The following is a 26,984-nucleotide window of genomic DNA, read 5'->3' as shown; positions in this document are numbered from 1 at the left end:
TCTCGTCAACGTGAACATAAATATATATAATAATTTTGCAACCACTGATATATATATACATATATATATAGCAGCATTCAACAACAATCCTTAGCAACATGTTCGTCATACTCGTCTCAAGGATATACAAATATAATATGTACAAATATTTCAAAAAATGTTAATAGACTTACGTCATTTTCAGGCAAATACATGGATTTTATAGCCTCCGTAATTTGCTCGTCGGCCAACAATCTGGTGAGAATGCGAGACCAAAATCCTGAAGGAAAATATGTCATTAAAAGAATGCGTCGTAGTCCCACATCGCAACCAAAGAGATTATTTAATGAGTGTAACTTGAATGTTAGACTATTCACATTTATTTTATTTGAACATGCTTTATTCAAGTTCCGAGTACGCGATCGTTGGAAAACCTTAATATATTCAGAATTAGTTTAAATATTTATTCCTTTTATTTGATTTTTTCTTTTTTACTTTAACGGTGGTACCCTCATTAGCTGTACATTCTTCATGATGAGGTAATAATGATGGTATCAACAATGTGCGTGAATCCCACGTTAATGCAACTTCAAATTTATTCAACAGACTTACGATATAACTAGAAATTTAATACAAAAAATTAAGTATTTTTGTTTTTTTAGACTACAAAATTTTGCATACCTTCGGTTTTCCTTACTCTGGCTTTTATCGCTACGGAACAGCAATCCCAAATCGTCCATATTCATAATGCCGGTCCGAGCAAAAGGATTAATTTCTCGTACTGTCACGACATGGGCTAGCATATCACATAACCATTGTGGATCGAGGAAGTAGTAATCACGTAGTGTTGCGTCATCGTAATGTAAAATAACTCCATTATCATGCAAAAACATTGTTGCTTGATTAAGTTCGGCCGAATCACGGAAGCTTTTATAATTATGTAAGCGCATTTCCTCCGTGACAAGTTTACGATATTCTTCAGCATCAAGCACAGGATCAACGCCAGCTGAGCGTAAATTACCAGCAATAACATTTACTATGTCTTCCAGAGCAATGTAAGTGGCAGGCACCTTTTGCAACAATAGCGCCTCTTTAGACCCAGGTGAACGCAGCATAAAGGCGGTATCGTAAATGATATTCGCCAATAGACGTACGTTATGCATTGTTCTATTTATAAGGTCAAAGAAGTAATATATAAAACAAGTAAGGAAGCGCTAAGTTCGGGTGTCACCGAACATTTTATACTCTCGCATGATAAAGTGACAATCGAGATTTCATTATCCGTCATTTACATATTTTTCAAATACCGTATTTGTGTAAAGTTTTATTCCGCTATCATCATTGGTTCCTAATGTATATAGTATATTATACAGATAAGGCATAAGATGGAATTCAAAATAGCTTTATATTGGAAGAAGGCGTGGTTGTGAACCGATTTCACCCATATTTCGTACATGTCATCAGGGTGTTAAGAAAATATTATATACCAAATTTCATTGAAATCGGTCTAGTAGTTCCTGAGATATGGTTTTTGGTCCATAAGTGGGCGGCGCCACGCCCATTTTCAATTTTTAAAAAAAGTCTGGGTGCAGCTTCCTTCTGCCACTTCTTCCGTAATATTTAGTGTTTCTGACGTTTTTTATTAGTCGGTTAACGCACTTTTAGTGATTTTCAACATAACCTTTGTATGGGAGATGGGCGCGTTTGTTATCCGATTTCTTCCATTTTTGAACTGTATATGGAAATGCCTGAAGGAAACGACTCTATAGAGTTTGGTTGACATAGCTATAGTAGTTTCCGAGATATGTACAAAAAACTTAGTAGAGGACGGGGCCACGCCCACTTTTCCAAAAAAATTACGTCCAAATATGCCCCTCCGTAATGCGATCCTTTGTGCCAAATTTCACTTTAATATCTTTATTTATGGCTTAGTTATGACACTTTATAGGTTCTCGGTTTTCGCCATTTTGTGGGCGTGGCAGTGGGCCCATCTTCGAACTTAACCTTCTTATGGAGCCAAGAAATACGTGTACCAAGTTTCATCATATCTCAATTTTTACTCAAGTTACAGCTTGCACGGACGGACGGACAGACAGACATCCGGATTTCAACTCTACTCGTCACCCTGATCACTTTGGTCTATATAACCCTATATCTGACTCTTTTAGTTTTAGGACTTACAAACAACCGTTATGTGAACAAAACTATAATACTCTCTTTAGCAATTTTGTCGGAGAATTGCATGATTCCAAAAAGTAACTTTTTTCAATACAATTTTTTTTAAATTTTTGATTGTTTTGTTTTTCAATATTTTGATTTGTAAATTATTTGAATAGTTCAATTTCGGTCGCTTGCTTTTTTATTCCGGCTATTAACAGGAAAATTACTGAAATTATTCAGTGAAAACTTTACGCGTGTTTCACACAAAGTGATCAATTGCGAAGAGGTCGCCCTAATATCGGTCGGCGTTCTTTTTGCCACCAACGTATGGCAACCCAAGGCAAGGCAAGGCAAGACATACATACGTGCGGAATTATGGATCGCGGTCAATCAGGAAGCGATCGTCACGATGTCACAGCACGACTTTTCAAACAACAGATGATGTTTGATGGACTTTATCTTGAAGCAACGTACATGTGGTGCTGTTAGATGCTAGATGTACTCTGTTGAGTGGCAAAAGAGAGGTTTGTCGCACGCACACCTTCCTTTTTGGATGGTGGTTACACCAGATTAAATTGATGAAATCATTTTTGCTGAAAATCCTGATGCAGAGAAAGATCCAGTATTATACAAAGTAATGAAAATCAATATGGTTCATGGGCCTTGCAGATACCATAATCCCACTTCAGTTTCCATGCCTGACAATAAATGCATCAAACACGATCCACGAGCTTTTCTTTCGGAAACACCAACTAGAAATGATGGATACCCCTTCTATCGGCGTCGAATAGTGAATATCGAAGTTGACAACACGCGGATCGTACTATATTCACGTACTACGTCACCAGAGGAAGCAACATGGCGGTTATAGGCCTTGAACGATACGGTCGATACGTGAACTGCAATAAAGCGCTTTGTAGGATATTTATTTTTGCAATTCATGAACGTTTTCCGACTGTTGTGCGCCTCGCAGTTAATTTGGAGAGTGTATTTCAACACAGAGAATACAGTACAGCCAGTGGAAACACCGCCAGCAACAAAATTAACATTTACGAGTTTTTTCTCAACTTTCGTCAGTGATCCGTTTGCGAGAACATTGCTCTATTCGGAAATACCTTGATATTATACCTGGGTTGCATCGTCAAAGAAATAGTTGCGCAGAAAGCAAGGCCAACCAGTAGATGGACATCCAGGTGTGTTATCAACTAAGGCATTAGGACAAATTTCCACAATCCATCCGAACAATGACGATTGTTTCTACCTTCGGTTGCTATTGATAAATGTACGCGGTTCAACTTTATTTGAGTCTTTGCGTACTGTGAATGGTACGGTGTGTGCAAGTTTTGGAGAAGTAAGCCAGCAATTACAATTGCTGGAACATGTTAATCACTGGAATGAAAATGAAGTTCGCACACTTTTCGCTATAAACATTTCGACAAATCATATCAATTCCATCTTCCCTTTATCAATTAACGAAAGATGAACTTATCGAAAGATGCACGCGCAATGTTAGCTGCCAAAAATACCGATGTTGTTGACTTAAACTGGAAGATTCAAAGTCAAATTACGGCAAACTTGCGCTCATACAAATCGATCGATCGTCTTGACAATGAAGACGACGCCGTGAATTATCCAGTGGAATTTCTAAATTCTTTGGACAGGCTTGGTATGCCACCGCATCATTTACGTCTCAAAGTTGGAACTGTAGTTATTATGTTTTGCAATCTGCGCTATCGAATACAAGGGGGCAGAATGCTTGATTCTAAGAATTCCTTTGAGTTCTAACAATTTGCCATTTCAATTCAAACGTATTCCGTTTCCAGTGAAAATTGCATTCGAGATGACAATTAACAGGATACAAGGATAGTCGCATAGTGTGTGGCATAAATTTGGAAATTCTATGTTTTTCACACGGTTAGATATACGTGGCGTGCTCACGAGTTGGAAAACCATCTTTTCTGTACATCGGAACGGAACAAAAAATGTTGTTTATCAAGCTGCGTTACATTGAAAAAAAATTAAATGCCAAATTCAGCTTTCTCTTCATTTCAAAACACATAATTTCAAGCAGGACAACGGCTGCGGGGTGAGCTAGTATTCAAATAAAAATTATTTAAAAAACTAATGTAAATTTTAGCAATTAAAAATAGAAAATGTTTCAATAAAACATACAAATAGTCGTCCAAACCACTGTTAGTTGAACAAAACTATTATACTCTGTAACAGCATGTTGCGAGAATAGTGCAATGAAAATTATTATTACAAAAAAAGAGTTTTCAAAAATGTAAGGAAGGGCTAGGTTCCGGGGTAACCGAACTATTTGCAATAATCAAAGCAGGGAAAATATTTTCAGGAGTGGAAAAACTGAATAATAAAAGATGTTGCGAAGAATTCAGCATTCATTATTTGACAAAATCGTAAGTAGATTACAAATAAATTTAGTATTTTATTAATTACAGGTCTTAGACTCGCCTAGTTTTATAGGTACATTTTACCAGCGTTTGAAAAACTACGCTACTCTCGTAGCATTTCATTTTACTCTTGCTACCGGTCTCACTTTGTCGGGAGCCACAGCATAGCCTTAGCATAACAATGTAAAATATGTGCTCTACTCTGCTCCGAGTTTTATTAGGTAAAAAACTATAGCTGGAGTGGGAGCAAAAAATTAAATTCTGCGCTATGCTCTGGCTCAGCGGTAGCAGAAAATTGGGAGCGGTAGCACAGCAGAGCTAATGAAAATTTTCATGTGCTACAGCTCCCGCATGTATTTGTTGCATCGCTTTGACTTTAGACGCATGTTTCTCAGGATTGTTCACTCTACAAAAGTGCCCAGAGCAACAAAGTCGAAACTCACACCGGCGAGGTATCTAAGCCTGATTTTTCCACCAAATTCGCATTTTTTGGATAACTGACAAGAGCTATAGCGTCTAAAGTCAAAGCGATGCCATAAAATACCTCTGATCTGTGGGAATTTAAAGATAAAAAATCTGGATTGTAGTGTATTTTAGTTGTTGTCCTCGTTAGAGTGAAGGCTGACATCTCCGCCGTCCAAGAAATGCGATGAACGGGACAAGAACTGAGGCGAGTAGGTCCTTGTGGCATTTACTACAGTGGCCATATAAAGGAGCGCAAATTTGGTGTGGGATTCGAGGTGGGAGAGAAACTCCGTCGCCAAGTACTGTCATTCACCCCGGTGGATGAACGTCTAGCCACAATCCGCATCAAAGCGAAGATCTTTAACATATCGCTGATTTGCGCCTACGCCCCGACGGAAGAGAAGGACGATGTGACTAAATATGCCTTCTATGAGCGCTGCCCCCGCCATGATATCAAAATCGTGCTTGGCGATTTTAACGCCAGGGTGGGCAAAGAAGGTATCTTTGGCACTACGGTCGGTAAATTCAGCCTCCACGATGAAACGTCCCCAAATGGGTTGAGGCTGATCGACTTCGCCGGGGCCCGAAATATGGTTACCTGTAGTACTGGATTCCAGCACAAGAAAATACATCAATCTACCTGGCTGTCTCCGGATCGAAAAACCACCAACCAGATCGATCATGTTGTGATAGACGGAAAACATATCTCCGGTGTTCTAAACGTGCGTACGCTCCGAGGTCCTAACATCGACTCGGACCACTATCTTGTTGCAGCCATTATTCGCACCCGCCTCTATGCACCAAAAAACGCACGAGCACAAGGAAGGTTCGACGTCGAGAAGCCTTAATCACAACAGACAGCCGAACGATTTTCTACTCGACTTGCACTCCTGCTCTCTGAAAGCACTCGTCAACAACTTGGTATAAGGGAACTGTTCGGCATTTCAAACTCCTTACATACAGCTGCAACCGAAACCAGTGAAAGTATAACGCCAGGAGAAGGCGAACCCGATTCACCAATCGATGACAATAGAGCCTCTTTGTAAAATATGGTCGGACGAAAGCATGCCCAACTCCACAAAAAGGGAGACCCCACAATCTACCAACCAACTACCGTGGGAGATAAGTCTCCTAAACATCACGTATAAGGTTCTATTGAGCGTATTGTGTGAAAGATTAAAGCCCACCGTCAACAAACTGATTGGACCCTATCAGTGTGGCTTTAGACCTGGCAAATCAACAACCGACCAGATATTCACCATGCGCCAAATCTTGGAAAAGACCCGTGAAAGGAGAATCGACACACACCACCTCTTCGTCGATTTCAAAGCTGCTTTCGACAGCACGAAAAGGAGCTGCCTTTGTGCCGCGATGTCTGAATTTGGTATCCTCGCAAAACTAATACGGCTGTGTCAATTGACGTTGCACAACACCAAAAGCTCCGTCAGGATCGGAAAGACCTCTCCGAGCCGTTCGATACCAAACGAGGTTTCATACAAAGCGACTCCCTATCGTGCGACTTCAATCTGCTGCTGGAGAAAATAATTCGAGCTGCAGAACTTAATCGAGCAGGTACAATCTTTTATAAGAGTGTACAGCTACTGGCGTATGCCAATCAAATTGATATCATTGACCCCAACATCCGCGTCGTTAGTTCTGCTTTATCCAAACTGGATAAGGAAGCAAAGCAAATGGGTCTGGCAGTGAACGAGGTCAAGATAAAATATCTCCTGCCATCAAACAAACAGTCGTCGCACTCGCGACTTGGCTCTTACGTCACTGTTGACTGTCATAACTTTGAAGTCGTAGATAATTTCGTCTGTCTTGGAACCAGTATCAACACCGCCAACAATGTCAGCCGGTAAATCCAACGCAGAATAACTCTTGCCAACAGGTGCTACTTCGGACTGAGTAAGCAATTAAGAAGTAAAGTCCTATCTCGACAAACAAAAACCAAACTCTATAAGTCACTCATTATTCCCGTCCTGCTATACGGTTCAGAGGCATGGACGATGACAACAACATTAATTGCCTCGATCCCAGCCAGAATTTGCCAAGTAAAAGCGCAAAAATCGTGAAACTTTTGTGTAAACCTTCTAATTTTTGTAATGCGGCTAAATAAAGTTCACGTATAGTTAAGTTGTATTTTCAATAATTCACTTATTTGTTTCTGTAATACCTTTGAAGTGTCAATACATTTTCTATTTTTATACCCTGAACACGGTATATTAAGTTTGTCACGAAGTTTGTAACACCCAGAAGGAAGCGTCGGAGACCCTATAAAGTATATATATAAATGATCAGCATGTTGAGCTGAGTCGATTTAGCCATTTCCGTCTGTCTGTCTGTATATATACGAACTAGTCCCTCAGTTTTTAAGATATCGTTTGCAAACGTCATTTTCTCTTCAAGAAGCTGCTCATTTGGCGGAACTGCCGATATCAGACCACTATAACATATAGTTGCCATACAAACTGAACGATCGGAATCAAGTTCTTGTATAGAAAACTTTCACATTTGACAACGTATCTTCACGGAATTCGGTGTGAGTTATTGTTATATTCACGAAATTTGGTATAAATTATTTTCTAAGGCAACAATGTAATCTCCGAAAAAATTGTTCACATCGGATTACTATAGCATATATGTAGCTTCCATACAAACTGAACACATAGTTACTAAATGAAATGCACCTGTGAAGGTTTTTCTTGTTTTTCTTAATAAAGAAGTATTGGAAATGTTTTATAGTCAATTATTTTTGACAAGAAGGGGGCTAAGGGAAATTTTGACCTATTCAACTCATTTTTGTCATAAAGACACAGAAGGATACTCTCTAAAAATTTTAATAACATGTACATGTCTGACAGATTGACCTATATTTCGGTAAAGAGTTGCGTCAGGTTTTCACAAGGTCCTAAGAAAAGTTGAAAATATTTGTCCTGTGCAAATTTGGGTCATATAGCTGAAATAGAATAAAAAAAATATACATTAAACTTATACCGAGACGGGACCATGTCTTCTTTTTGAAGATTTTCTAACCACAAGTGCTCGTTAATGCGATTCGTTATATTATCTTACAGTATTTTAATTTGTGACTTAGTTATGACAAATTATAAGTTTTCGATTAGTAGCGATTTGAGAACGTGGCAATGGTCCGATTACACCCACCTACAAAACTTCTTATGATTAGGAACATGTTCAAGTTTCATCATAATTCAATCCATGCCGAAAATAATTGGAAAACTTATGAAAATCACGGAGAATAACATTAAAAACCAGTGGACGGAATAAAGGATAACTTGAATTTTTTGTTTTTATTTAGAAAAAAAATATGTTTGATCAATGTCATTTCTTGTTTCGAAAAAATTTTTCGTTTTAATATATACAGTTATGTGAAAAAAATAAGGACGGTGGTCTACAGTTAATGAAATTAATGTTTATCCAGAAATGTGGAGGAATCAACGGCATTTAACTAATCAAATTAATTGAGAACAAACTAAAAAACATTTTGTTTTTTAAATTTTACCCATATTTTGCAAACTCTTGTATTTTATTTGCATTTGTTTTCAAATTTATGATATTAACATGTGAAAAAAATTAGGACACTTCGTAGTTTACTATAAAAAATACCATACTAAATAAAAAAAGTAACTAGTTTTCATTCAATTGTGATAATAATAATTTCTAAGTAGTTTAATATTTTCTTGAAAATCCATGATTACTTATCGACACCGCTTCGGCATAGAGTCAACTAGGTTTAGGCAGACAAAAACCGGAGTTGCATTGCATGAATTTTTAATAAGTTGAAAAAGCTCTTCAGTATTACTTGGTCACTTTTCTCTTAACGACGCTTTCACTGTATTCCACAAAATTTTCAATGGATTTTAGATCCGGGGACTGCGGTGGCCACTCCATTATTGACCCTAAACCAATCTTTTGTACACTTAGCCGTGTTTTTAGGGTCGTTATCCCGCATAAATATCCACCAAAGTGGCATATTGTCTCTAGCGTTCCATAGCATAAATTCTTGTAGTTATAGGCTGCATTATTCGGTCTTTTTACATAATGAATACCTCAACCTTTGTTTCGTCAAACCCGAAAATGCTATGTCATTGTTATTTAGGCCAAAGAACATGTCCTTTAGCAAACTTAAGATTTTGTTGTACGGTCCTTTTTGACAACATAGGCCCTTTTCTCGTGCTTCGGCTCTTCAGATTTTCTTTTATAAATACTTTGCGGGGTCAACATCAATATTCAAATCATATTTTATAAGTTTTGATGACATACATAATTGGATTTTTCTTAACACAGCAAACTATATTTTTTTTTTTACGAGCAATGCTATTTTTGACTTCCTACCGCATGTTTCAATCTGGGAAACCCATTTTACTGCTTGTTCAACCAGTGTTTTGGAAGCATTCAGTAAATTCGCTAACTTTCTGTACAAATTTCACTAAATATTTAATATGTTTCTGAGTTTTCGGCAGTGCTTATCCTTTCCCATATCGATGCAATAAGAAGAAAAACCAGGTTTAATTGATTGAGATTAAAACTAAAAGTATTATTTTTGCCTTATCTCTGCTTTTTATACTCTCGCAACAAAGTTGCTAAGGAGAGTATTATAGTTTTGTTCACATAACGGTTGTTTGTAAGTCCTAAAACTAAAAGAGTCAAATATAGGGTTATATATACCAAAGTGATTAGGGTGACGAGTAGAGTTGAAATCCGGATGTCTGTCTGTCCGTCCCATTAGCGAGGGGCATATTTGGACGTAATTTTTTTGGAAAAGTGGGCGTGGCCCCGCCCCCTACGAAGCTTTTTGTATACATCTCGGAAACTACTAGCTATGACAACCAAACTCTATAGAGTCGTTTCCTTTAGGCATTTCCATATACAGTTCAAAAATGGAAGAAATCGGATAATAACCACGCCCACCTCCCATACAAAGGTTATGTTGAAAATCACTAAAAGTGAGTTAACCGACTAACAAAAAACGTCAGAAACACTAAATTTTACGAAAGAAATGGCTGAAGGAAGCTGCACCCAGGCTTTTTTTTAAATTGAAAATGGGCGTGGCGTCGCCCACTTATGGACCAAAAACCACATCTCAGGAACTACTAGACTGATTTCAATGAAATTCGGTATATAATATTTTCTTAACACCCTGATGAAATGTACGAAATATGGGTGAAATCGATTCACAACCACGCCTTCTTCCAATATCTGATGCCTTCTCTGTATAATATATACATTAGGAAACAATGATGATAGCGGAATAAAACTTTACACAAATACGGTATTTGAAAAATATGTAAATGACGGATAATGAAAACTCGATTATCACTTTATCATGCGAGAGTATAAAATGTTCGGTGACAGCCGAACTTTCCTTACTTGTTTTTAAATAGCACGCTGTCTTTATTAATTCGCACAACTGCTTGCGGACTTTGTTAACAACATAATGGCTATTAACGAAATGTGTGCAAATACTTTGCATTTGTCTAACAGAATCTGTTTTCTTAAATAAGGAGTGATAAAAAAATGCCGTTAACTGGCGGAAATTTTTATGACTTACTACAATTTTAATGTTTTGTTTTTATGCATCCCTGTCTTTTTTATTTTTCACGTAACTGTACATCTACATACGTAAATTGATTGGGGTTCAACAAAAATAAATCTTTACAATCGTCTTAAGTATTTTTAAAGATATAGTTTAATTTTAGCAGTTTATTTACTCACCGGCAGCTAATTTCTATTGAGTCAATTACACGAGGCAGTCCGATTTTTTCTGCATCTGGTATAGCAATAAATTTTTCACGTATAATTTGCTGTAATTCCTCTGCTTGTTGTGCGGAAAAAGTTTCACCCACGGCGTCGAAATGTGTACCTACAATAATTACGGCTGAATTTGGTGCGCGAGCCTGTAAAAACGAACAATTAATTTCAACACAGTTGAAGTGAAAAAAATAAGTACTGGAATAAACCAATATAAATATATATTATGTAAATGCGTGTAAATGAGTACCCTACAGTGACGTCGCCAAATAAAACCAAAAGTGCGACAACCGGCCCCGCGGTTTTCAAGTTCTAAAGCGCCTAGACGCCACTCCCTTACTCCCAAGATCACACCTAGACATCCGTGAAGAACACAACTCCTTCAATTTAACTACAAAGGACTCCAGAGTAAGATCGAGAAGATAGTGGAATTTATGAGCCGAAAACACGTATAGATAGCCCTATATTAAAGCCTAGACTTCATACTGCAGAACACAGTGCATTTCCGTCGATGTCGATATCGACCGCAGTGATTTTACCCCTTACTGTCGGGACATACCTATCCGCTCGAAATATTATATTTATATACATCCTCCCAGTTACATGTTGCTTAGTGATATCGGTATAATAGACATAAAATTTGATTGCTAGCTATAAAACTTTAAAACGAAAACATTATATTTTCAAATGTCTGGTGATTTTATGCTATGTATGTTGGCTAAAATAAGCTGAACATTTTACCATGAATACATTGTAGTTTGGTGCCAAAAATTGATGATTACGATATACCCCAGTCAGTTCCGCCTTTCTAGAGAATATTTGTTAGCCCTATAGCATTCGATAATAAATAATAGTGAAATCGTATGTAGACCCTCATTTGTGTTAAGTTGATTTTAATAAAAATATCTTGGATATAAAGCAAAATGTTGTAATCACTCCAAATGAAATATGTATAAGATAGTGAAATAAAAAACAATGGATGACAGTAAATTTTGATAGCTTTCGCTTTGGATAATTTGGATTTCCCATTGACATTATTAATATATTTCTCAATGCATATAGTATCAGCACAAAAGCTCCAAATTACATAGGTATCACAATTAATAAAGTGTAATCGATAATTAAATGTAATTTTTTATGTACCTGTATGTTTCCTAACCATTGAAGAATTTCTGAAAGTCCTTTGTGTCCATCAGTTATCTTCCAAAGTACTAAATACAAACTGCGTTTCGACAAAAAATACTGATGTGTTGCATAATACCTTTGAATCCATCCAAATATGTTATGATTATATTCCATTATTTCAATAAATATACCCACTCTTTTTGTCCGCCGAAATCCCAAGTTCGAAATATTACTGGTCCATGTGAACCCGGTGCTTTCTTGCGCTTTTCACATATCCAAGTCCCAATATCAACGCCAACCGTCGAAATATTGCCCTTATTATTTAATTTAGACGTATTACGCCTATGGCCCATACGTTTAGTCCAATGATTTTCTGAAGCACGTGTTTTCTGTGTTCCACCACCCTGTCTCAGCAGATCTAATAGTGTTGTTTTTCCAATACCTTGTACGCCTACTACCATTAACTTCATACGAGCGTAAATAACCGAATTTTCATAAATTGACTTTAAATAACCAATAATATCCATTGTTTTATACTTTTTACTTTCAATCATAGATTTTAGAGGCTCTTGAAGCAAACAACCACGTGTGTTTAAATTCCACAAACGCGAAAGAAGGCCGAGATGCGGTGGAAGATCGGTAATATTCACATTGCCACTTATGTTCAGAACACTAAGACTATTTAACTCGTGCAGTGAAGTAGGAATTTCCTGTTGAAAATATGTAATGCATTTTATGCAATTAATTAAAACGAAACTTACCTTGAGGCAATTATTGCTTATATCCAGCATAGATAAATTTGGAAAAATCAATTTAGATTTGGTTACACCCACAACACTCCAATCTGCATCGTCAGATTCATTGAATAGTGTAGTGACATCATCAGTAGATAGCTGTATACGTGTCAGAAGGTTATCAGCTAATATTAAGGTGCGCAAAGACTCAAGTTTTAAATGCCGGCGATGTTGACAAACACTTTTAAGTACTGTACTACGAAACGTAGTAGTTTTACCACTAAGTACCGGTTTAACATATGCATTTGAATCGTCAGCGGACCCGGCAATATGTTGATCTATAAAACTATAACATAACAAATGCGGATCGGAATCATTGGTGATTCGTGGTAAACTTGGCCAACAAGAAATTTCATTATGACTTAAATCCAATTGTTTAAGGGTTGATGGATAGCTTGTAACATGACCCATTGATCTATGATAAATAAGAAGATAATAACGGCAAATATATCTTTATCAAATTTATGTATTTACCTCAAGCTGTTATATGACATATTAAGTCGAGTTAAATTGGCCGCCAAACAGGGTAGTGCTACCGGTATGCTGGTGAAAAGATTGTTAGCTATATTTAAGCTATTTAACTTTGAAAATCCCTCCTCCTGTTTGGATTTATTCCACTTCATTTCATTATCAGTTATTTCTAACGAATTAGCCCAAATGTTACGATGTATAAGTTGATGAAAATCTAGTTGTCGTTGTTTATTAGAATTATAAGCATTTGTAGGATCAGCATTAAGAAATGAATCTGTTTGCAACTTTTCTAAGCTGAGATGAGATTTTAGAGCCTGCTAAAATTAAACTTAAATAAATAACAAGTAAGATAGGGCTAAGTTCGGCTGCAGCCGGACACTATATACTTTCGCAATTTGTAGCAAAAAAAGTGTAAAACATGTCCAGGTATCTGGTAATTTTATTACAAAAATTTTGCAAATGTCTTATGAACCCGGATCAATATATCCTATAAATATAAGTAAAAGGTAAGGAGACGAAAAAAATTCTAGTAGGTGAACGAGAGCAGGGAAATGTTTAAACCGATATCATACCGTCCCACGACAGATGAGTTTAAGTAACCGGAACCCTGATTTTTATCCGCCCAAGGACTGTGAATCACCACCATTCCTTCAAATTTCTTCAGGAATATTTTGAGCCGCTATAACAACAACCATATCATACATTTGTTATGCCAAATAACACCATGTTCAATAAAATAAAGGTATATAGCTATTTAATTGCATTAAGATACCTCACATCGGAGGGACAATAAAATGGGGTGTATGTCTTGATCTCGACAATTTCTAGGCAAATGTTTTTCGATATAATCATTGATGATTGAGTTATATACTACTGTGATCAAATTGAATTTTTTCCATTTCATTTCCTTCAAAGTAATCCCCTCCCGCTGCTGATCATTTTAATATTAATATATTAATATGTATGTAAATACCCAATATTTATCTCGATTAATTTAGGTGTTGCTCCGTAGAACACATTGCAATAGTAATAAAACATATATGTACATATATTCTTACCTGCATTGGAGGCACAGGCAAATCCCGGAGCAAATTAAAAGCTATATTCAATTCACGCAACTTTGGCGCTTTCCACATATCAAAAGGCATTTCTTGTAGCTTGTTATTTGAAATATCTAAAATCGTAAGTGATGGCAAGTGAAATATTTCGGTAGGTATTGTTACTAATCGATTATCTTGCATGAAGAGCTCCTCAAGTACAGGACAATTGTAGGAATATTTAGCGGTATTAGGTGATTGCTCAGTCGAAGGTAAGCTGGAAATTTTATTCTGAGCAATATTTAAATATCTGTTAAATAGACACAATATAAATTAAATATCATTAGTTTATCCCGGGTGAATACTTTTATGAACATTCAAATACTTACTTCAAGCTAACTAATTTAAAAATTTCCATGGGAATATTGGACAGGCTGTTATGAGAGAAGTCTATACGCGTTATGGCAGTCAATGTAATTTCATTTACCATTGGATGTCCTTGAAGCTTGGGATTCAATTTTAGAACACCATTAACCAGCCAATTAATACTACAATAATATAAAGTGAAAACTGTCCTGATGAATTTAAGTCAATTGTTATTATATAATTATATTAATTCCATCATATATATGTATATTGAGACGAGCACGGCTGATAGAACAAAATCGAATCGACCATAATTTTCAAACAAACAGCGAAATTCATATTTCAAGCAGCTATTAAAATCTCGGTTGCAAGAGGTTATGGAAGTAGAAAACATTATTATTGACGAATATATTTTTTAATTGGAATTAGAGGACTAGGAAGTTAGAAGAAAAGGAGGTGAACGCGATTTTGGCTAGGCAGTTGGCATCACAAATGACAGAGATGCCATCACAAATTTGGTGCAGTAGGAAGCGAATGGGAAGCTATATTCAGGCGTTCGAGACGCATGGAGACCGTTTGTGGGCACATTGTCTAACGATTGAGGCGGGCGTGTAGTGTCTGATGATTATTCCGAAGATTACAAATCCGGAAATTCTCAACGAGTTGCACAACGGCCTAAGTGGCGGGCATTTGAGAATCACAAAAACCTTGGATAAATTTAAGGAAAGGTTTTATTGGGTTAGTTGTCGTCAATCGGCTAAGGAGAGAATTGCCAAATATGCGGAGTACATTGTAGCTAAACGGTCAAGATTGAGGAGTCATGACCAGATGAAATAAATTAGGGAATATACATCTTTTAATGGAAAGGAATTTCGAGTCAGCTTTACTTCAATGGACTTGCCAGAAACTGAGTATTAAGAAAACTGATGGAATTAACTCCAATAAGAATAAATCGGGACGATCAGACTTACATTTGTAGGTAGATGGCAGCGTAACGAACACGGATGATAGAATTAAATTGCCAGACATAAGTACTACATAAGGGCTGCCGGATTATGCATCAGACACAGTTCTAACTAGAGTGTGGCTTAGTAAAGAGCCTTGAGTAAAAACTTGTATTCTCGAATAACTAGTAATAAACGTTAAGTTGTTTTTGAATAAGAAGTAGAGTTGAGTGTAGAGTTGAGTGTATAGTTTATAAATTTGGACTTTTATTTAACAATCGAACTCAAGCGTGAGTTACAAGGTGAATGGCAGCAACCTAGAGGGCAATTTCTTAATTATAGTGAACTATACTACTTCTAATCTTTTACTATGGTACTAAAAACAATAATAATGAAAAAGCAATATACCTATTATTATAAACTATATTTAACGGCTTTTTCTTTACAATCAATCTTTCCATCCCTGGATCACTTACTTTTGATAATAACTAAATAAAATATTCGTTATGGAAATAGATATACACATATTTTTTTCCTAAATTTCAATATATTTAGAATCTGTTTATATAAAAAAACAGTAAATAAATTTCATGAAAACACAATGAGGATGAATGATGGAAATATAACATTAAGTAAATAAAAATAAAATAAAATTAAATTTTAGATACAAATTAATTCGAAAGGGGAGATTTAGCAAGTGGTATCTTTTCAATCTTCTACGTTGTAAACTCTTGTCCAGGATTTGAATCGCAACTATATTTTCATGATTTTCTAAACGGAAGAGGTAAATTCTACCAAATTCTTCGATTGTTTCCTTTACAGTAAATAACTTTAGATCGCGCGGGAAGACATCGTTTCTCACACAAAACAGAGCCCCCACTAAGATGATCAAACATAAAATCAGATATTTGTACAGTTACAACTATTTTTGGAAGATATTTTTCTATTATCTAGGTACCATGTTCCTTCCTAGACTGCCTGATGTTATTGTTGTAACGCAGTATTTAAACCCTGTTTAGGGGAAAGCGCAAAATTAACTGCTGTCGAAATTACCTAATAGAAGACCCTGGAAACGAGCCTTTTCGATGGTGTCGCACCAACCAGAAAGTTGCCATGGTAGGCATAAAAAAAACGTATCCAAGACATATATTTATTGCAAAAACCGCTGGGAGAGAAATTCGTTGTGCTTCTTAAGATTCCGCTGCACCTATCATTAGTTTCATTAACTCTCTACCAGTGAATGGCGTACTTGGAGTCGAAACAACACCCATCGCTGACTATAAGCTTGGGTTTCCGCGTAATACTGTAGCCCCTACTTATCCAGAATAGACTCCTGTAAGTTATGGACAGCTGATTCTGTGCTTTCCGCCAAAGAGAGCTTAGGTACTCACTATTAAAACAAAATAAATTTTTAGGCTTTCGCCTTATTGAGGACATCTTGAACCTTCTCGTCGGTGAAAATAGGAATTCACGTTCGAAAACATTGGCTTCTCATCCTTTAATAGCAGAATTACTTAATATAAAATAAATAAAATTTCTTATTATATAAAAAATGTTACATTCAAAGTAAAGATAGATTCTAAAATACAAACATTAATTCTTATTTCAACGCAAATAAGTAAAATATATACTATTCAGACTCACCGCACAAATGACAAATGAACATTTGTATTATTGTGCCAATCTATAATTGTTGGAACATTAGGAAACATTGCGCTGTAGGAGATGTTTGCCGCTGAAGGTAGAAAAGCATTTACATCAATAGGTTCAGGAAGCCCCTTCTTGTGAATTTTATAATCTGAATCAGGATGTACACGTTGGGCAAGCAAACTATTCAATATTACTTCATCCTCTGATGAGATAGCCACGCTTAGTGCCGTGCCATTTGCATCGCGAGCCCCATATCTGAGAACATAAAAACAAATTATAAATATTTGTTAGGATAAAGTTAGTTAGTATCAATTTACTTTAAGAGCAATTCAAGCATCGGGAGAGAATGCTGTTTACACGCCTCTGTAATTGGAATATTACTCAGCCCATATATTTCCTCAATGCACTTTGGGTCATTTTGATCCTCAACTGGTTTAGCTATAATATTGGGATTGGCCCCATGTTCCAGTAACAGTTTGGCAACATCAATAAAACCACCCCGCACTGCTGCTAAGAGTGCGGTTTCACGTGCTGCTCCGCAAAGTAAATTTAAATTAATTGGACATATTTCAGATTCCTTCTCTTCCTATCAAATAAAGAATAATGTAAAAACAAGAGCAACTTCTTTGCAGTACTTAAATCTTATTATTATTACTACTTACATCAACCCGATTATCATCCTCTCCAGTAATATTTAACTTTAACATAATTGCTTGGATACCAAATGAGATACGCTTGCGAGTAGGCGTAATAGGGGTACTACTGCTACTAGAATTTCGTGTTGCATCCTTTCCGTTTCCATCAACTTCAATTGCAACTGTTTTCTGACATTTCACTCGCCATTTAAGTAACAAATTTACCAATGACTTGTTGCCTAGTATGCTGGCAATATAAAGGCTTGTCTGGCCAGTTACATCTTGGGCATTAGGATCAAAAGGTAAACGCCACTCCCATTGGCCTTCTACATCGCGATAAGTACTATACAAATGTTGTGGGTATTTAAATCCGATTAGCAACTCAAGTAAAGGAATATGGCCATTAATGCAGGCGGCATGTATTGGCAGCCAACGCTCCACTGTAGGTTGCTATAAAACTCAAGTTCAATAACATACATATATACATATGTATATATAGGCAAAAACTAAACAAAATATATATATACCTTTATCAATTCCGGGAATCGTTCCAACATTAGTTTTGCAATATTATAATATCCATGATGTACAGCAACATAAAGAGGCGAATATTTGGTAACAGTATGTGAGCGACCGTCAGCTCCAGCATCTAAAAGACGATTAGTGATGCCCTCATATCCAGCTTGTGAAGCACTAAAATATTGAAAATTCGCTATAAAACGGACTGCTATCAAAGTTTTATAAAATAAATAAATAACTTTATTGCCTTTAGTTTTAAAATATGTAATTTTTATATCAAAAACATAGAAATTTAATTTTTCATAAGTTTTTAATATAAACGACGGGTATTTTACGATGCATAAAATAAATTTATATTCTCAAACAACTCTTTCTTTGAAACTTTTCAAAAGCAACACTTGACTTCGACAAGTACATCCTCCAACATGTGAAAATAACTTGTCTGTAATTGCGTCCCACCTTAAGTACAGGCGCCATACCAATAGAAGGATTTACCGGGAAATAAAAATCACTTGCACAAATCGCCCGAATGTTGTGGATTAAAGCATTGTAATATTCGTGGACAATACCCAAACACAGTCAGTCAGTATAACTTCAACTAGTTAGAAGTAGTGATAAGTAGTCAAACATGCTGTTAATGCCTTTGGCACAAAAATAAACACAGACAAGTAAGAAAGCTACTGGGTTTTGAACAGTTTTGGTTGGATTTAAACAATTTTTTGCCATAAGGTGGCATACACTAAAGGAATTATTCCTGCAAAGTTTTTTTTCGTTATATTCATTATTTCTTGATATGTGTACTGGAAACTGAACGAAAAAATTGGAATTTAAAATTGTGCTATATAGGAAGTAGGCGTGGTTATTGCCCGATTTCACTCATTTTCACAGAGGGACATAGAAATATAAAAAGAATGCCGCATACAAAATTTTGTCGAAATCGCTTTGTCCTGGCCCGAGATATGGGATTTCACCAAAACGTGGGCTGTGCAACGCCCATTGTCAAATTTTTACCCCGACCCCCATAAAGACTTGTCATACCATCCCCCCGTCAAATTTTTATGGCGCATTTAGTTATCATCTTGAGGGCATGTCCGGTCCCTTAATTGGGAAGGTGCCGCTGCCCAGCTGTTTAATGTCCTTGTAAAAATAAAGTCTGACATCTCCGCCGTCAAAGAAATGCGATGGACGGGACAAGAACTGAGGCGAGTAGGTCCTTGTGGCATTTACTACAGTGGCCATATAAAGGAGCGCAAATTTGGTGTGGGATTCGTGGTGGGAGAGAGACTCCGTCGCCGAGTACTGTCATTCACCCCGGTGGATGAACGTCTAGCCACAATCCGCATCAAGGCGAAGTTCTTTAACATATGATGGCCCCGCCATGATATCAAACTCGTGTTTGGCGACTTTAACGCCAGGGAGGGCAAAGAAGGTATCTTTGGCACTACGGTCGGCAAACTCAGCCTCCACGACGAAACATCCCCAAATGGGTTGAGGCTGATTGACTTCGCCGGGGCCCGAAATATGGTGATCTGTGGTACTAGATTCCAGCACAAGAAAATACATCAAGCTTCCTGGCTGTCTCCGGATCGAAAAGCCACCAACCAGATCGATCATGTTGTGATAAACGGTGACACGTCTCCAGTGTTCTAGACGTGCGTACGCTCCGAGGTCCTAACATCGACTCGGACCACTATCTTGTTGCAGCCAAGATTCGCACCCGCCTCTGTGCAGCAGAAAATGCACGTCAACAAACACAAGGAAGTTTCGACGTCGAGAAGCTGCAATCACAACAGACAGCCGAACGATTTTCTACTCGGCTTGCGCGGCGACGAGGAGTGCCGTGTCGCAGAGGAGAAAAAACAGGCTGCCTACCTCGCAACGTTACGATCGACCACAACACGTGCGGGATGGGATAGATACCGAGAGTTGAAGAGGGAAGCGAGACGCATTTGCAGACAGAAAAAGAAAGAGGCCAAAATGCGTGAGTGCGAAGAGCTTGATAAGCTGGCCGACAGGGGTAACGCTCGAAAATTCTACGAAAAATTGCGGCGGCTTACAGAAGGTATCAAGACCGGAGCATACTCTTGTAGAACCCAAGGAGGTGATCTAGTAACCGATAGCCTCCTAAACATCACGTATAAGGTTCTATTGAGCGTATTGTGTTGGATTAAAGCCCACCGCCAACAAACTGATTGGGCCTTATCAGTGTGGCTTTAGACCTGGCAAATCAACAACCGACCAGATATTCACCATGCGCCAAATCTTGGAAAAGACCCGTGAAAGGAGAATCGACACACACCACCTCTTCGTCGATTTCAAAGCTGCCGATGATATTGACATAATTGGTATTAACAACCGCGCCGTTAGTTCTGCTTTCACCAGAATAGATAAGGAAGCAAAGCAACTGGGTCTGGTGGTGTACGAGGGCAAGACGAAATATCTCCTGCCATCAAACAAAAAGTCGTCGCACTTGCGACTATGCACCCACGTCACTGTTGACAGTCATAACTTCGAAGTTGTAGATAATTTCGTCTATTAGTTTTGTGAAAGATTTATGGCCCTTTACGCGTTGGCCATGGCGAATATTGCATTCGATGAAACGATGAGCAGTATGAGATATACGACGACATTGAGATAGTTCAGCGAATTAAAAGACAGCGGCTACGCTGGCTAGGTCATGTCGTCCGAATGGACGAAAACACTCCAGCTCTGAAAGTATTCGACGCAGCATCCGCCGGGAGAAGCAGAGAAAGAGGAAGACCTCCAATCCGTTTGAATGACCAGGTGGCGCCTCCTTTCGAAAAGAAGAAACGACTGGCGCTGCTATTAACTCGCCTATAAAAAAGAAAAATAGAAGATTTAGTTATTGACTTATCGCGCTTTTAGTAGTTTTGAACAGTACCATTACATATATGAGGAGTGAGCGGGGTTTTCATCCGATTACATCCATTTTTACACCATCGGTAGGAGTTCTTGTAATATTCGTGCTGGCCGAATTTGGTTGTTGTAGCTTAAGTGGTTTAGGAGAGTTATGGCACCTTATAGGTTTTCGGCTAATGACAATTTGTGAGCGTGACAGTGGTCCGGTTACGCCCATCTACAAACTCGAACTTTTTTTGTACTAAGAAACTTGTGTACAAAGTTTCATCTAGATATCTCAATTTTTTACTCAAGTTACAGCTTGCACGGACGGACGGACGGACAGACAGACAGTCAATCGGATTTCAACTTCTCTTATCATCCTGATCATTTATATATACTTAACCCTATATCTATCTCGATTAGTTTTAGGTGAAACGTACAACCGTTAGGTGAACAAAACTATAATACTCTGTAACAAGAGTATAAAAATGCACTCCATTGACTTACAATAATCTTTATTACTCGTAACACTCGGTTCCTGGCATGTTTTAACCAATTCATATACGGTGACGCAAATGAGCGATGTGTTAGTGCTTCAAATACACTTTTAAGCTCTAGACCCTTAATTGCCCCGAGCGGCCATTAAAAGTGTAGCACGACAACTTCACTACCATATTTTTCAATCTTTTACAAATTAAAAATTCTTTTTGGAACAATTAACAATGTAAAAGAACTTTAGTATCATTCCCATGTACAGTGAAACTCACAGATAAAGCAACGTGTTTGCTCCAGCCGGCGCCATATTCGTGACAACTTCTCTTTCAGAACCTAACGCTTCCAAAAGAACACAAACAGTTCGTTCATCGCCATTTATCACTGCGTTACGTAATTCGCGATGCTTTATCATTCGAACTTGCTCTCGTGCATCTGCAAATATAAAGAAATTACATAAAAATAAATAAAAAAGGATATACATACATTTTAAGGTTTCGTAATTCAAAAAGTAAATTGATTCGTGCAGAGTTTTGTTTTACCTAAGGAATGTGAAAATTCAATGACTTCATCCACAAAATAATCACAGGCTTCCAAAGCGGTTTCTGTGCCAGGTTTTGGCTTATCAACAAAATGCCATGACATATTGAAGACGGTAAGAAGAAATTTTTACCAGATATGATCAAACTAGAACAAGGTATAAATAATGTATATTTTTCATAGATATAAACCTATAAAACATATCTAGAAAAAAAAATAGATATAAATAATAAAAAAATACAATGATAAACTGGAGAATCACGTGAAAAAATATATAAAAATCAATATTATAGGACAAATTATACGATATCAAGTCCTAATCATCTTGAAAAATTATTTCTAAAAATTTTAAATTGTCGCTTACTAATCTTACAAATCGTAGGATCATTTTTGAAAAAAATTAGAAGATAACAAGTTCCCCGAAAGTAACTCTTTTGACGAAGAAACATGTGGCTGCAAGGATAAAGTTCGCAAAAAAACATTTCAATTATGTAGCAATCTACGAAATGGCGGAATGTGATGTGGACCAATGAAAACAAAATTGCTTAGTATGCTCATTCATTCCAATACTATGTGTTTATAAGAACATTAGATACACTACAAAATTTTTAAACACGGCGGTTTGAGCATTGTGGTATGGGCTTTAGTCTTATGGTGACGTTTGAACAGGAGAACGATCCAAAATATACAATCAAGGAGTGGTTTGCAACAGAAAAGATCTATGTAATATCCTGGACAGCACAGGCACTAGACCTGAATTCAATCGAAAATTTTTTGGGGAAATGCTAAATGAGTTTTAGCAATAGCAAATCCATCAAGTACAACACAACTTTTGCTAGTGGTCAAGGAGGCTTGGCTCAAATCCTTAAGAGACCAAGATATTGAAAAAATAAAACTGTGTATATTTGTCGAAATAGCTTAAAATTTATTTTTTAAAGGTATTATATTTTTTCTGAATTTTGCTGTGTCGTCATTACCTAGTGATTTCATCCGAGGGGGTTGTTTCAATTTTATTGGGAGTGGTTTCAAACCCAGCGCACCACCTCACTAGGCGAGGATATAGAGTTTTATACACATTTATATTGCGAGCCGCCCGCTTTTTTCAAGACCGACCCCAGACTCCACACGGGTTGGTTACCGCATCTTTCACAAGGGTTATTCACGTTTCCAGGATGCGCGGCTAGGACGCAAGAATAAGAATAAGGTATAGCCTTACCACTGTAACTGCTTATCCAGAAGCATGAGATGTCAATTGCTAAGAATTTAAAAATCCTAAAGAACTTTGGACTGGGATCGCGGAAGCATAGTACGCAATTCCAAAAAGTAGTTGTGAGTGTTTAAAAACACTAAAACTTTAAACATTTCTAATCAATTTTCTTAATTTCCGCAGAGGCGGCCTACCGTACTATTTCTATGGCGAGACAAAATAGTGATCAATTGGAAACTCAATAATTGTTTTAAAAATAACTATCAATTTTTTTTTTATTTTTTGTACATACATATATGAACTTACTTATTGCTTAATTTATGCTATGCTAATGAAAATATTCAATTTGTTTTTTGTTTATATTAAAAATAAACGTCGTTTTATTACATGCTCAAAGTGTGTTACTTCTCTGTCCATGACATGATATTATAGTTAAATGTCGAAAACATCTGAATTTGGGCAATAAATTATCCTGAATGCAATACTTACAATTTGAACATAACGCCGGTGGACATTGTCGGTAGGTGCATAGCCGCGAAGGTGGCTATCAGACTCAGAGAATCTGGATTCATAAAGGAACGCGTATCTGGACATTTGAATATCCTCACAAACTTTGACTGCATACTGGATCATCTGGATCATGGAGTCGCCATATCGAACTCTGGCGGCTGCTTCTCTGCCCATATACCGGCGAGAGAGATATGAGTGGGAAGAAGCCGTTGGAGGAGAGGGGCAGCAAACTTCTTGACGGATGGGTCAAAGCTTAGGGGAAAAGGTCAGTGGAGGGGTCTACTGCCGGGAGCTCTAAATAAATTCCTGTTTCAGGCTTCCCGACTACTGCAGTGTATTCCAGGCTGAGGTCGCAGCCATCAAGGTAGCAGCAGATTTGCTGCTACGGAGTGCATCCACCTTCAGAGAAGTGACCATTCACTCAGATAGCAGAGCGGCAATACTAGCCTTGAACTCATTCACAGTGCGTTCAGGGTTGGTCGAAAAATGTCTAACGTCGCTATCTCTAGCAGCTAGAGTTTTTGTGATTAGGCTGGTATTCTACTATTAAATAGCTGGGCCACGCGGATGCTTGTCCAACGCTGGGCCAGCATCGGTACTTGTGCGGTTGCAAAAGCCTTTTGGCCCAAGATAGATTCCAGGAGATCTAGTGATCTCTTAGCCCTCAGTAAGGCTAACCTCTCATTAGTGGTGGGACTCTTGACAGGCCACTGTCCTATTGGCATACATGCGGTAAGAATGGATATCTGACCGGATGCCAACTGTAGAAGCTGTTTGGAAGAAGATGCGGTAGAAACAAGTCAGCACTTTCTGCTTGACTGTCCCGCGTCAAGGTCAAGGTCAAGACTTAGTCACTTGGGGGCGCAAGATAAGCGTCTGTGTAATTATGTATTGGCTACAAAACGCTTCGCCAATCTGTAAGTCCGAACACGGGAGTTCTTTTTCAATGGCATCACAAAGGACTACATTATTAGTCTACGTGTGATCTCTGATCAGCCATCTAACCTAACCTAACCAATACATATAATGATTTTCATTATTCTAACAAACTATGTGCCGAATAATATCTCGGTAAGTGTGGGAATTAAATACATATAAATGAAATTGTTTGAAAATATTTTTTCGACTATACTTGAGCAATATCAAAAAATAGCACAATCACTCAGACGTTTTTCTGCCGCCAATGCACCCTATACAGGATTTCTGACTTTCCACCTGTCTTTAAACCATTTAGGTTGACCAAAACATGTGATATTTTAATAAAAATTCGGGGGACAATACAAAATCAGATTTGCTAAATTTTGTCTCTTCGGTTGTGTTATATGTACATACACATGTATTTCATTTGAGGATGATTTTGATATAATGACAGGAAGTAAAATGTAGTTTTAAACTAAGTGAGTATATGACCTATAATATAATCCATTTGCGATTTCCCCGAACAATGAATGTTGAATTCTTTTACAACATTTTTTATATTCTTGTTGCTACAGAGTACAAGTATAATAGTTTTGTTTACCTAACGATTATACTATGTATCACTTCAACCTTATCGAGGTAGATATAGGTGACTGACTGTCTGTCTGCACGTCCGTGTAAGCTATTACTTGGGTAGAAAATGAGATATATTGATAAAACTAGGTAAGCGCATTTTGTTGGCTAAAAAAGTACGTGATAGTAGATGGGCGTAATCGAACCACTGCCACGCTGGATCAAATCATATGGTAACCCCGCTCGTTTCCCATATAACGGTGGTGTTAAAAACTACTAAAAGCGCGATAAATCAGTAACTAAATACGCCAGAGACATTAAATTTTACCCCCGAGATGGTATTTAATGGAGCCGGGGTCAAAATTAGACGATGGGTATGGAATCGCCCACTTTTAGGTGAAACCGATTTGAATCTTATGGGCCCCCAAACATCGAATATTTGGATCCTGATACTTATGGTTGACCTTTTTACCGAGAATATTGATCAAGGTGTCATATTTATATCTGAAATTCACAGAGAATACTTTCCTGATTGAACACGTTCGCCAAACTTGGTTTTCAATAAATCAATTGTGACATTCGCTATGAGGCTTGTGCGCCGTCCAAGTCCATATAATCCAATTCGGGCCAAAAATATTCGGTTTTCATTAAGCGGTAGCGATTCCCATTCACAATAACGTGCCAGTCTTAATCATCACGGAAGAAGTACGACCCAATGACGACGCCGGCCCATAAATCGCACCAAACCAAATGAAATGGTGACTCATGGAATACGTACGAATGTACTTTCATAGGTTTTATTAAAAAAAAAACTTTTTTAGCGCTCTTATTGAAAACTCCGCTCTTAAAGTTGAGGCCACTGACTCCGAATTTTGGTAGTAAATTTTAAAAATTTCGACTCGTTATAGGATCGTCAAAAGAGCGGGAAAAATATGGCGTCGTATGCTGTCCGTATCGGTCTACTTTCGTAGAGCCCTAAAGAAAACCCCTATATAACTCCATATCTATCCTAAAACTTTTTTTTTTTACTCTACAGCAACATCTTACAAGAGTATACAAACGTATTTTCCAAGCACTTTTGATTGCATCGAAAGTTCACAAAATATTAACTCATTTCGAATTTGCTTGTATCCATAGAAAGGAACTTCTTCAACATTTATAATACCAACATATTTAATGGTTTAATCCATTAAAATAAACTACTAATTGTCAAACGGTATTAAATCAAAACCGAGTAATAACAGAATTAGGTGTACATTGTTCGGTGTACGGAGTAGCTAAAATATGCAGAAAATAAATTTTAGCAGTAAAATTTGCACAAACACAGACGTGAATTATGATATTATATTTTCAAAATATTGTTGTTCTAATCATCATTCAAAAATTAATACTCAACAATAGGTTAGCAACAACTGTAGCATAGCATAATAATCAAAACACTACCGAATCACCACTGCATTCGACAATTAATATTTATTTTCTGAACTTCCCTCTGATTTTCCAGACCTTTTAACCTTAAATTAATTACATCAACAGTTGCATTTACATTTT

The 26,984-nt window shown here is 37.2% G+C and overlaps 1 protein-coding gene across 4 annotated transcripts in view; it reads right to left on the bottom strand.

The window, feature by feature from the left end:
* The window catches only part of LOC120781628 (leucine-rich repeat serine/threonine-protein kinase 1), a 48,879-nt gene that overhangs the window by 11,989 nt on the left and 9,906 nt on the right, over window positions 1–26,984 (bottom strand). For 2 of the 4 annotated variants that reach the window (XM_040113882.1, XM_040114033.1), the window contains exons 2-17: window positions 22,228–22,372; window positions 21,961–22,120; window positions 18,340–18,505; window positions 17,840–18,262; window positions 17,495–17,763; window positions 17,172–17,432; window positions 14,607–14,765; window positions 14,239–14,527; window positions 13,184–13,497; window positions 12,677–13,124; window positions 12,111–12,625; window positions 11,934–12,051; window positions 10,755–10,936; window positions 661–1,146; window positions 475–598; window positions 174–413 (exon numbers count right to left, since the gene is read on the bottom strand). In XM_040113882.1, the coding sequence (XP_039969816.1) occupies window positions 174–413; window positions 475–598; window positions 661–1,146; window positions 10,755–10,936; window positions 11,934–12,051; window positions 12,111–12,625; window positions 12,677–13,124; window positions 13,184–13,497; window positions 14,239–14,527; window positions 14,607–14,765; window positions 17,172–17,432; window positions 17,495–17,763; window positions 17,840–18,262; window positions 18,340–18,505; window positions 21,961–22,120; window positions 22,228–22,330 (4,257 nt within the window). In that variant the 5' untranslated portion in view covers window positions 22,331–22,372. Of the gene's footprint in view, window positions 1–173; window positions 414–474; window positions 599–660; window positions 1,147–10,754; window positions 10,937–11,933; window positions 12,052–12,110; window positions 12,626–12,676; window positions 13,125–13,183; window positions 13,498–14,238; window positions 14,528–14,606; window positions 14,766–17,171; window positions 17,433–17,494; window positions 17,764–17,839; window positions 18,263–18,339; window positions 18,506–21,960; window positions 22,121–22,227; window positions 22,373–26,984 lie in introns of those variants that run through there. The other 2 variants (XM_040113995.1, XM_040113949.1) reach the window with 2 other exon arrangements.

This window comes from Bactrocera tryoni, chromosome 1 (assembly GCF_016617805.1).
Source record: "Bactrocera tryoni isolate S06 chromosome 1, CSIRO_BtryS06_freeze2, whole genome shotgun sequence".
Taxonomy (NCBI): domain Eukaryota; kingdom Metazoa; phylum Arthropoda; class Insecta; order Diptera; family Tephritidae; genus Bactrocera; species Bactrocera tryoni.
This window is presented reverse-complemented; position numbering and strand designations above follow the sequence as displayed.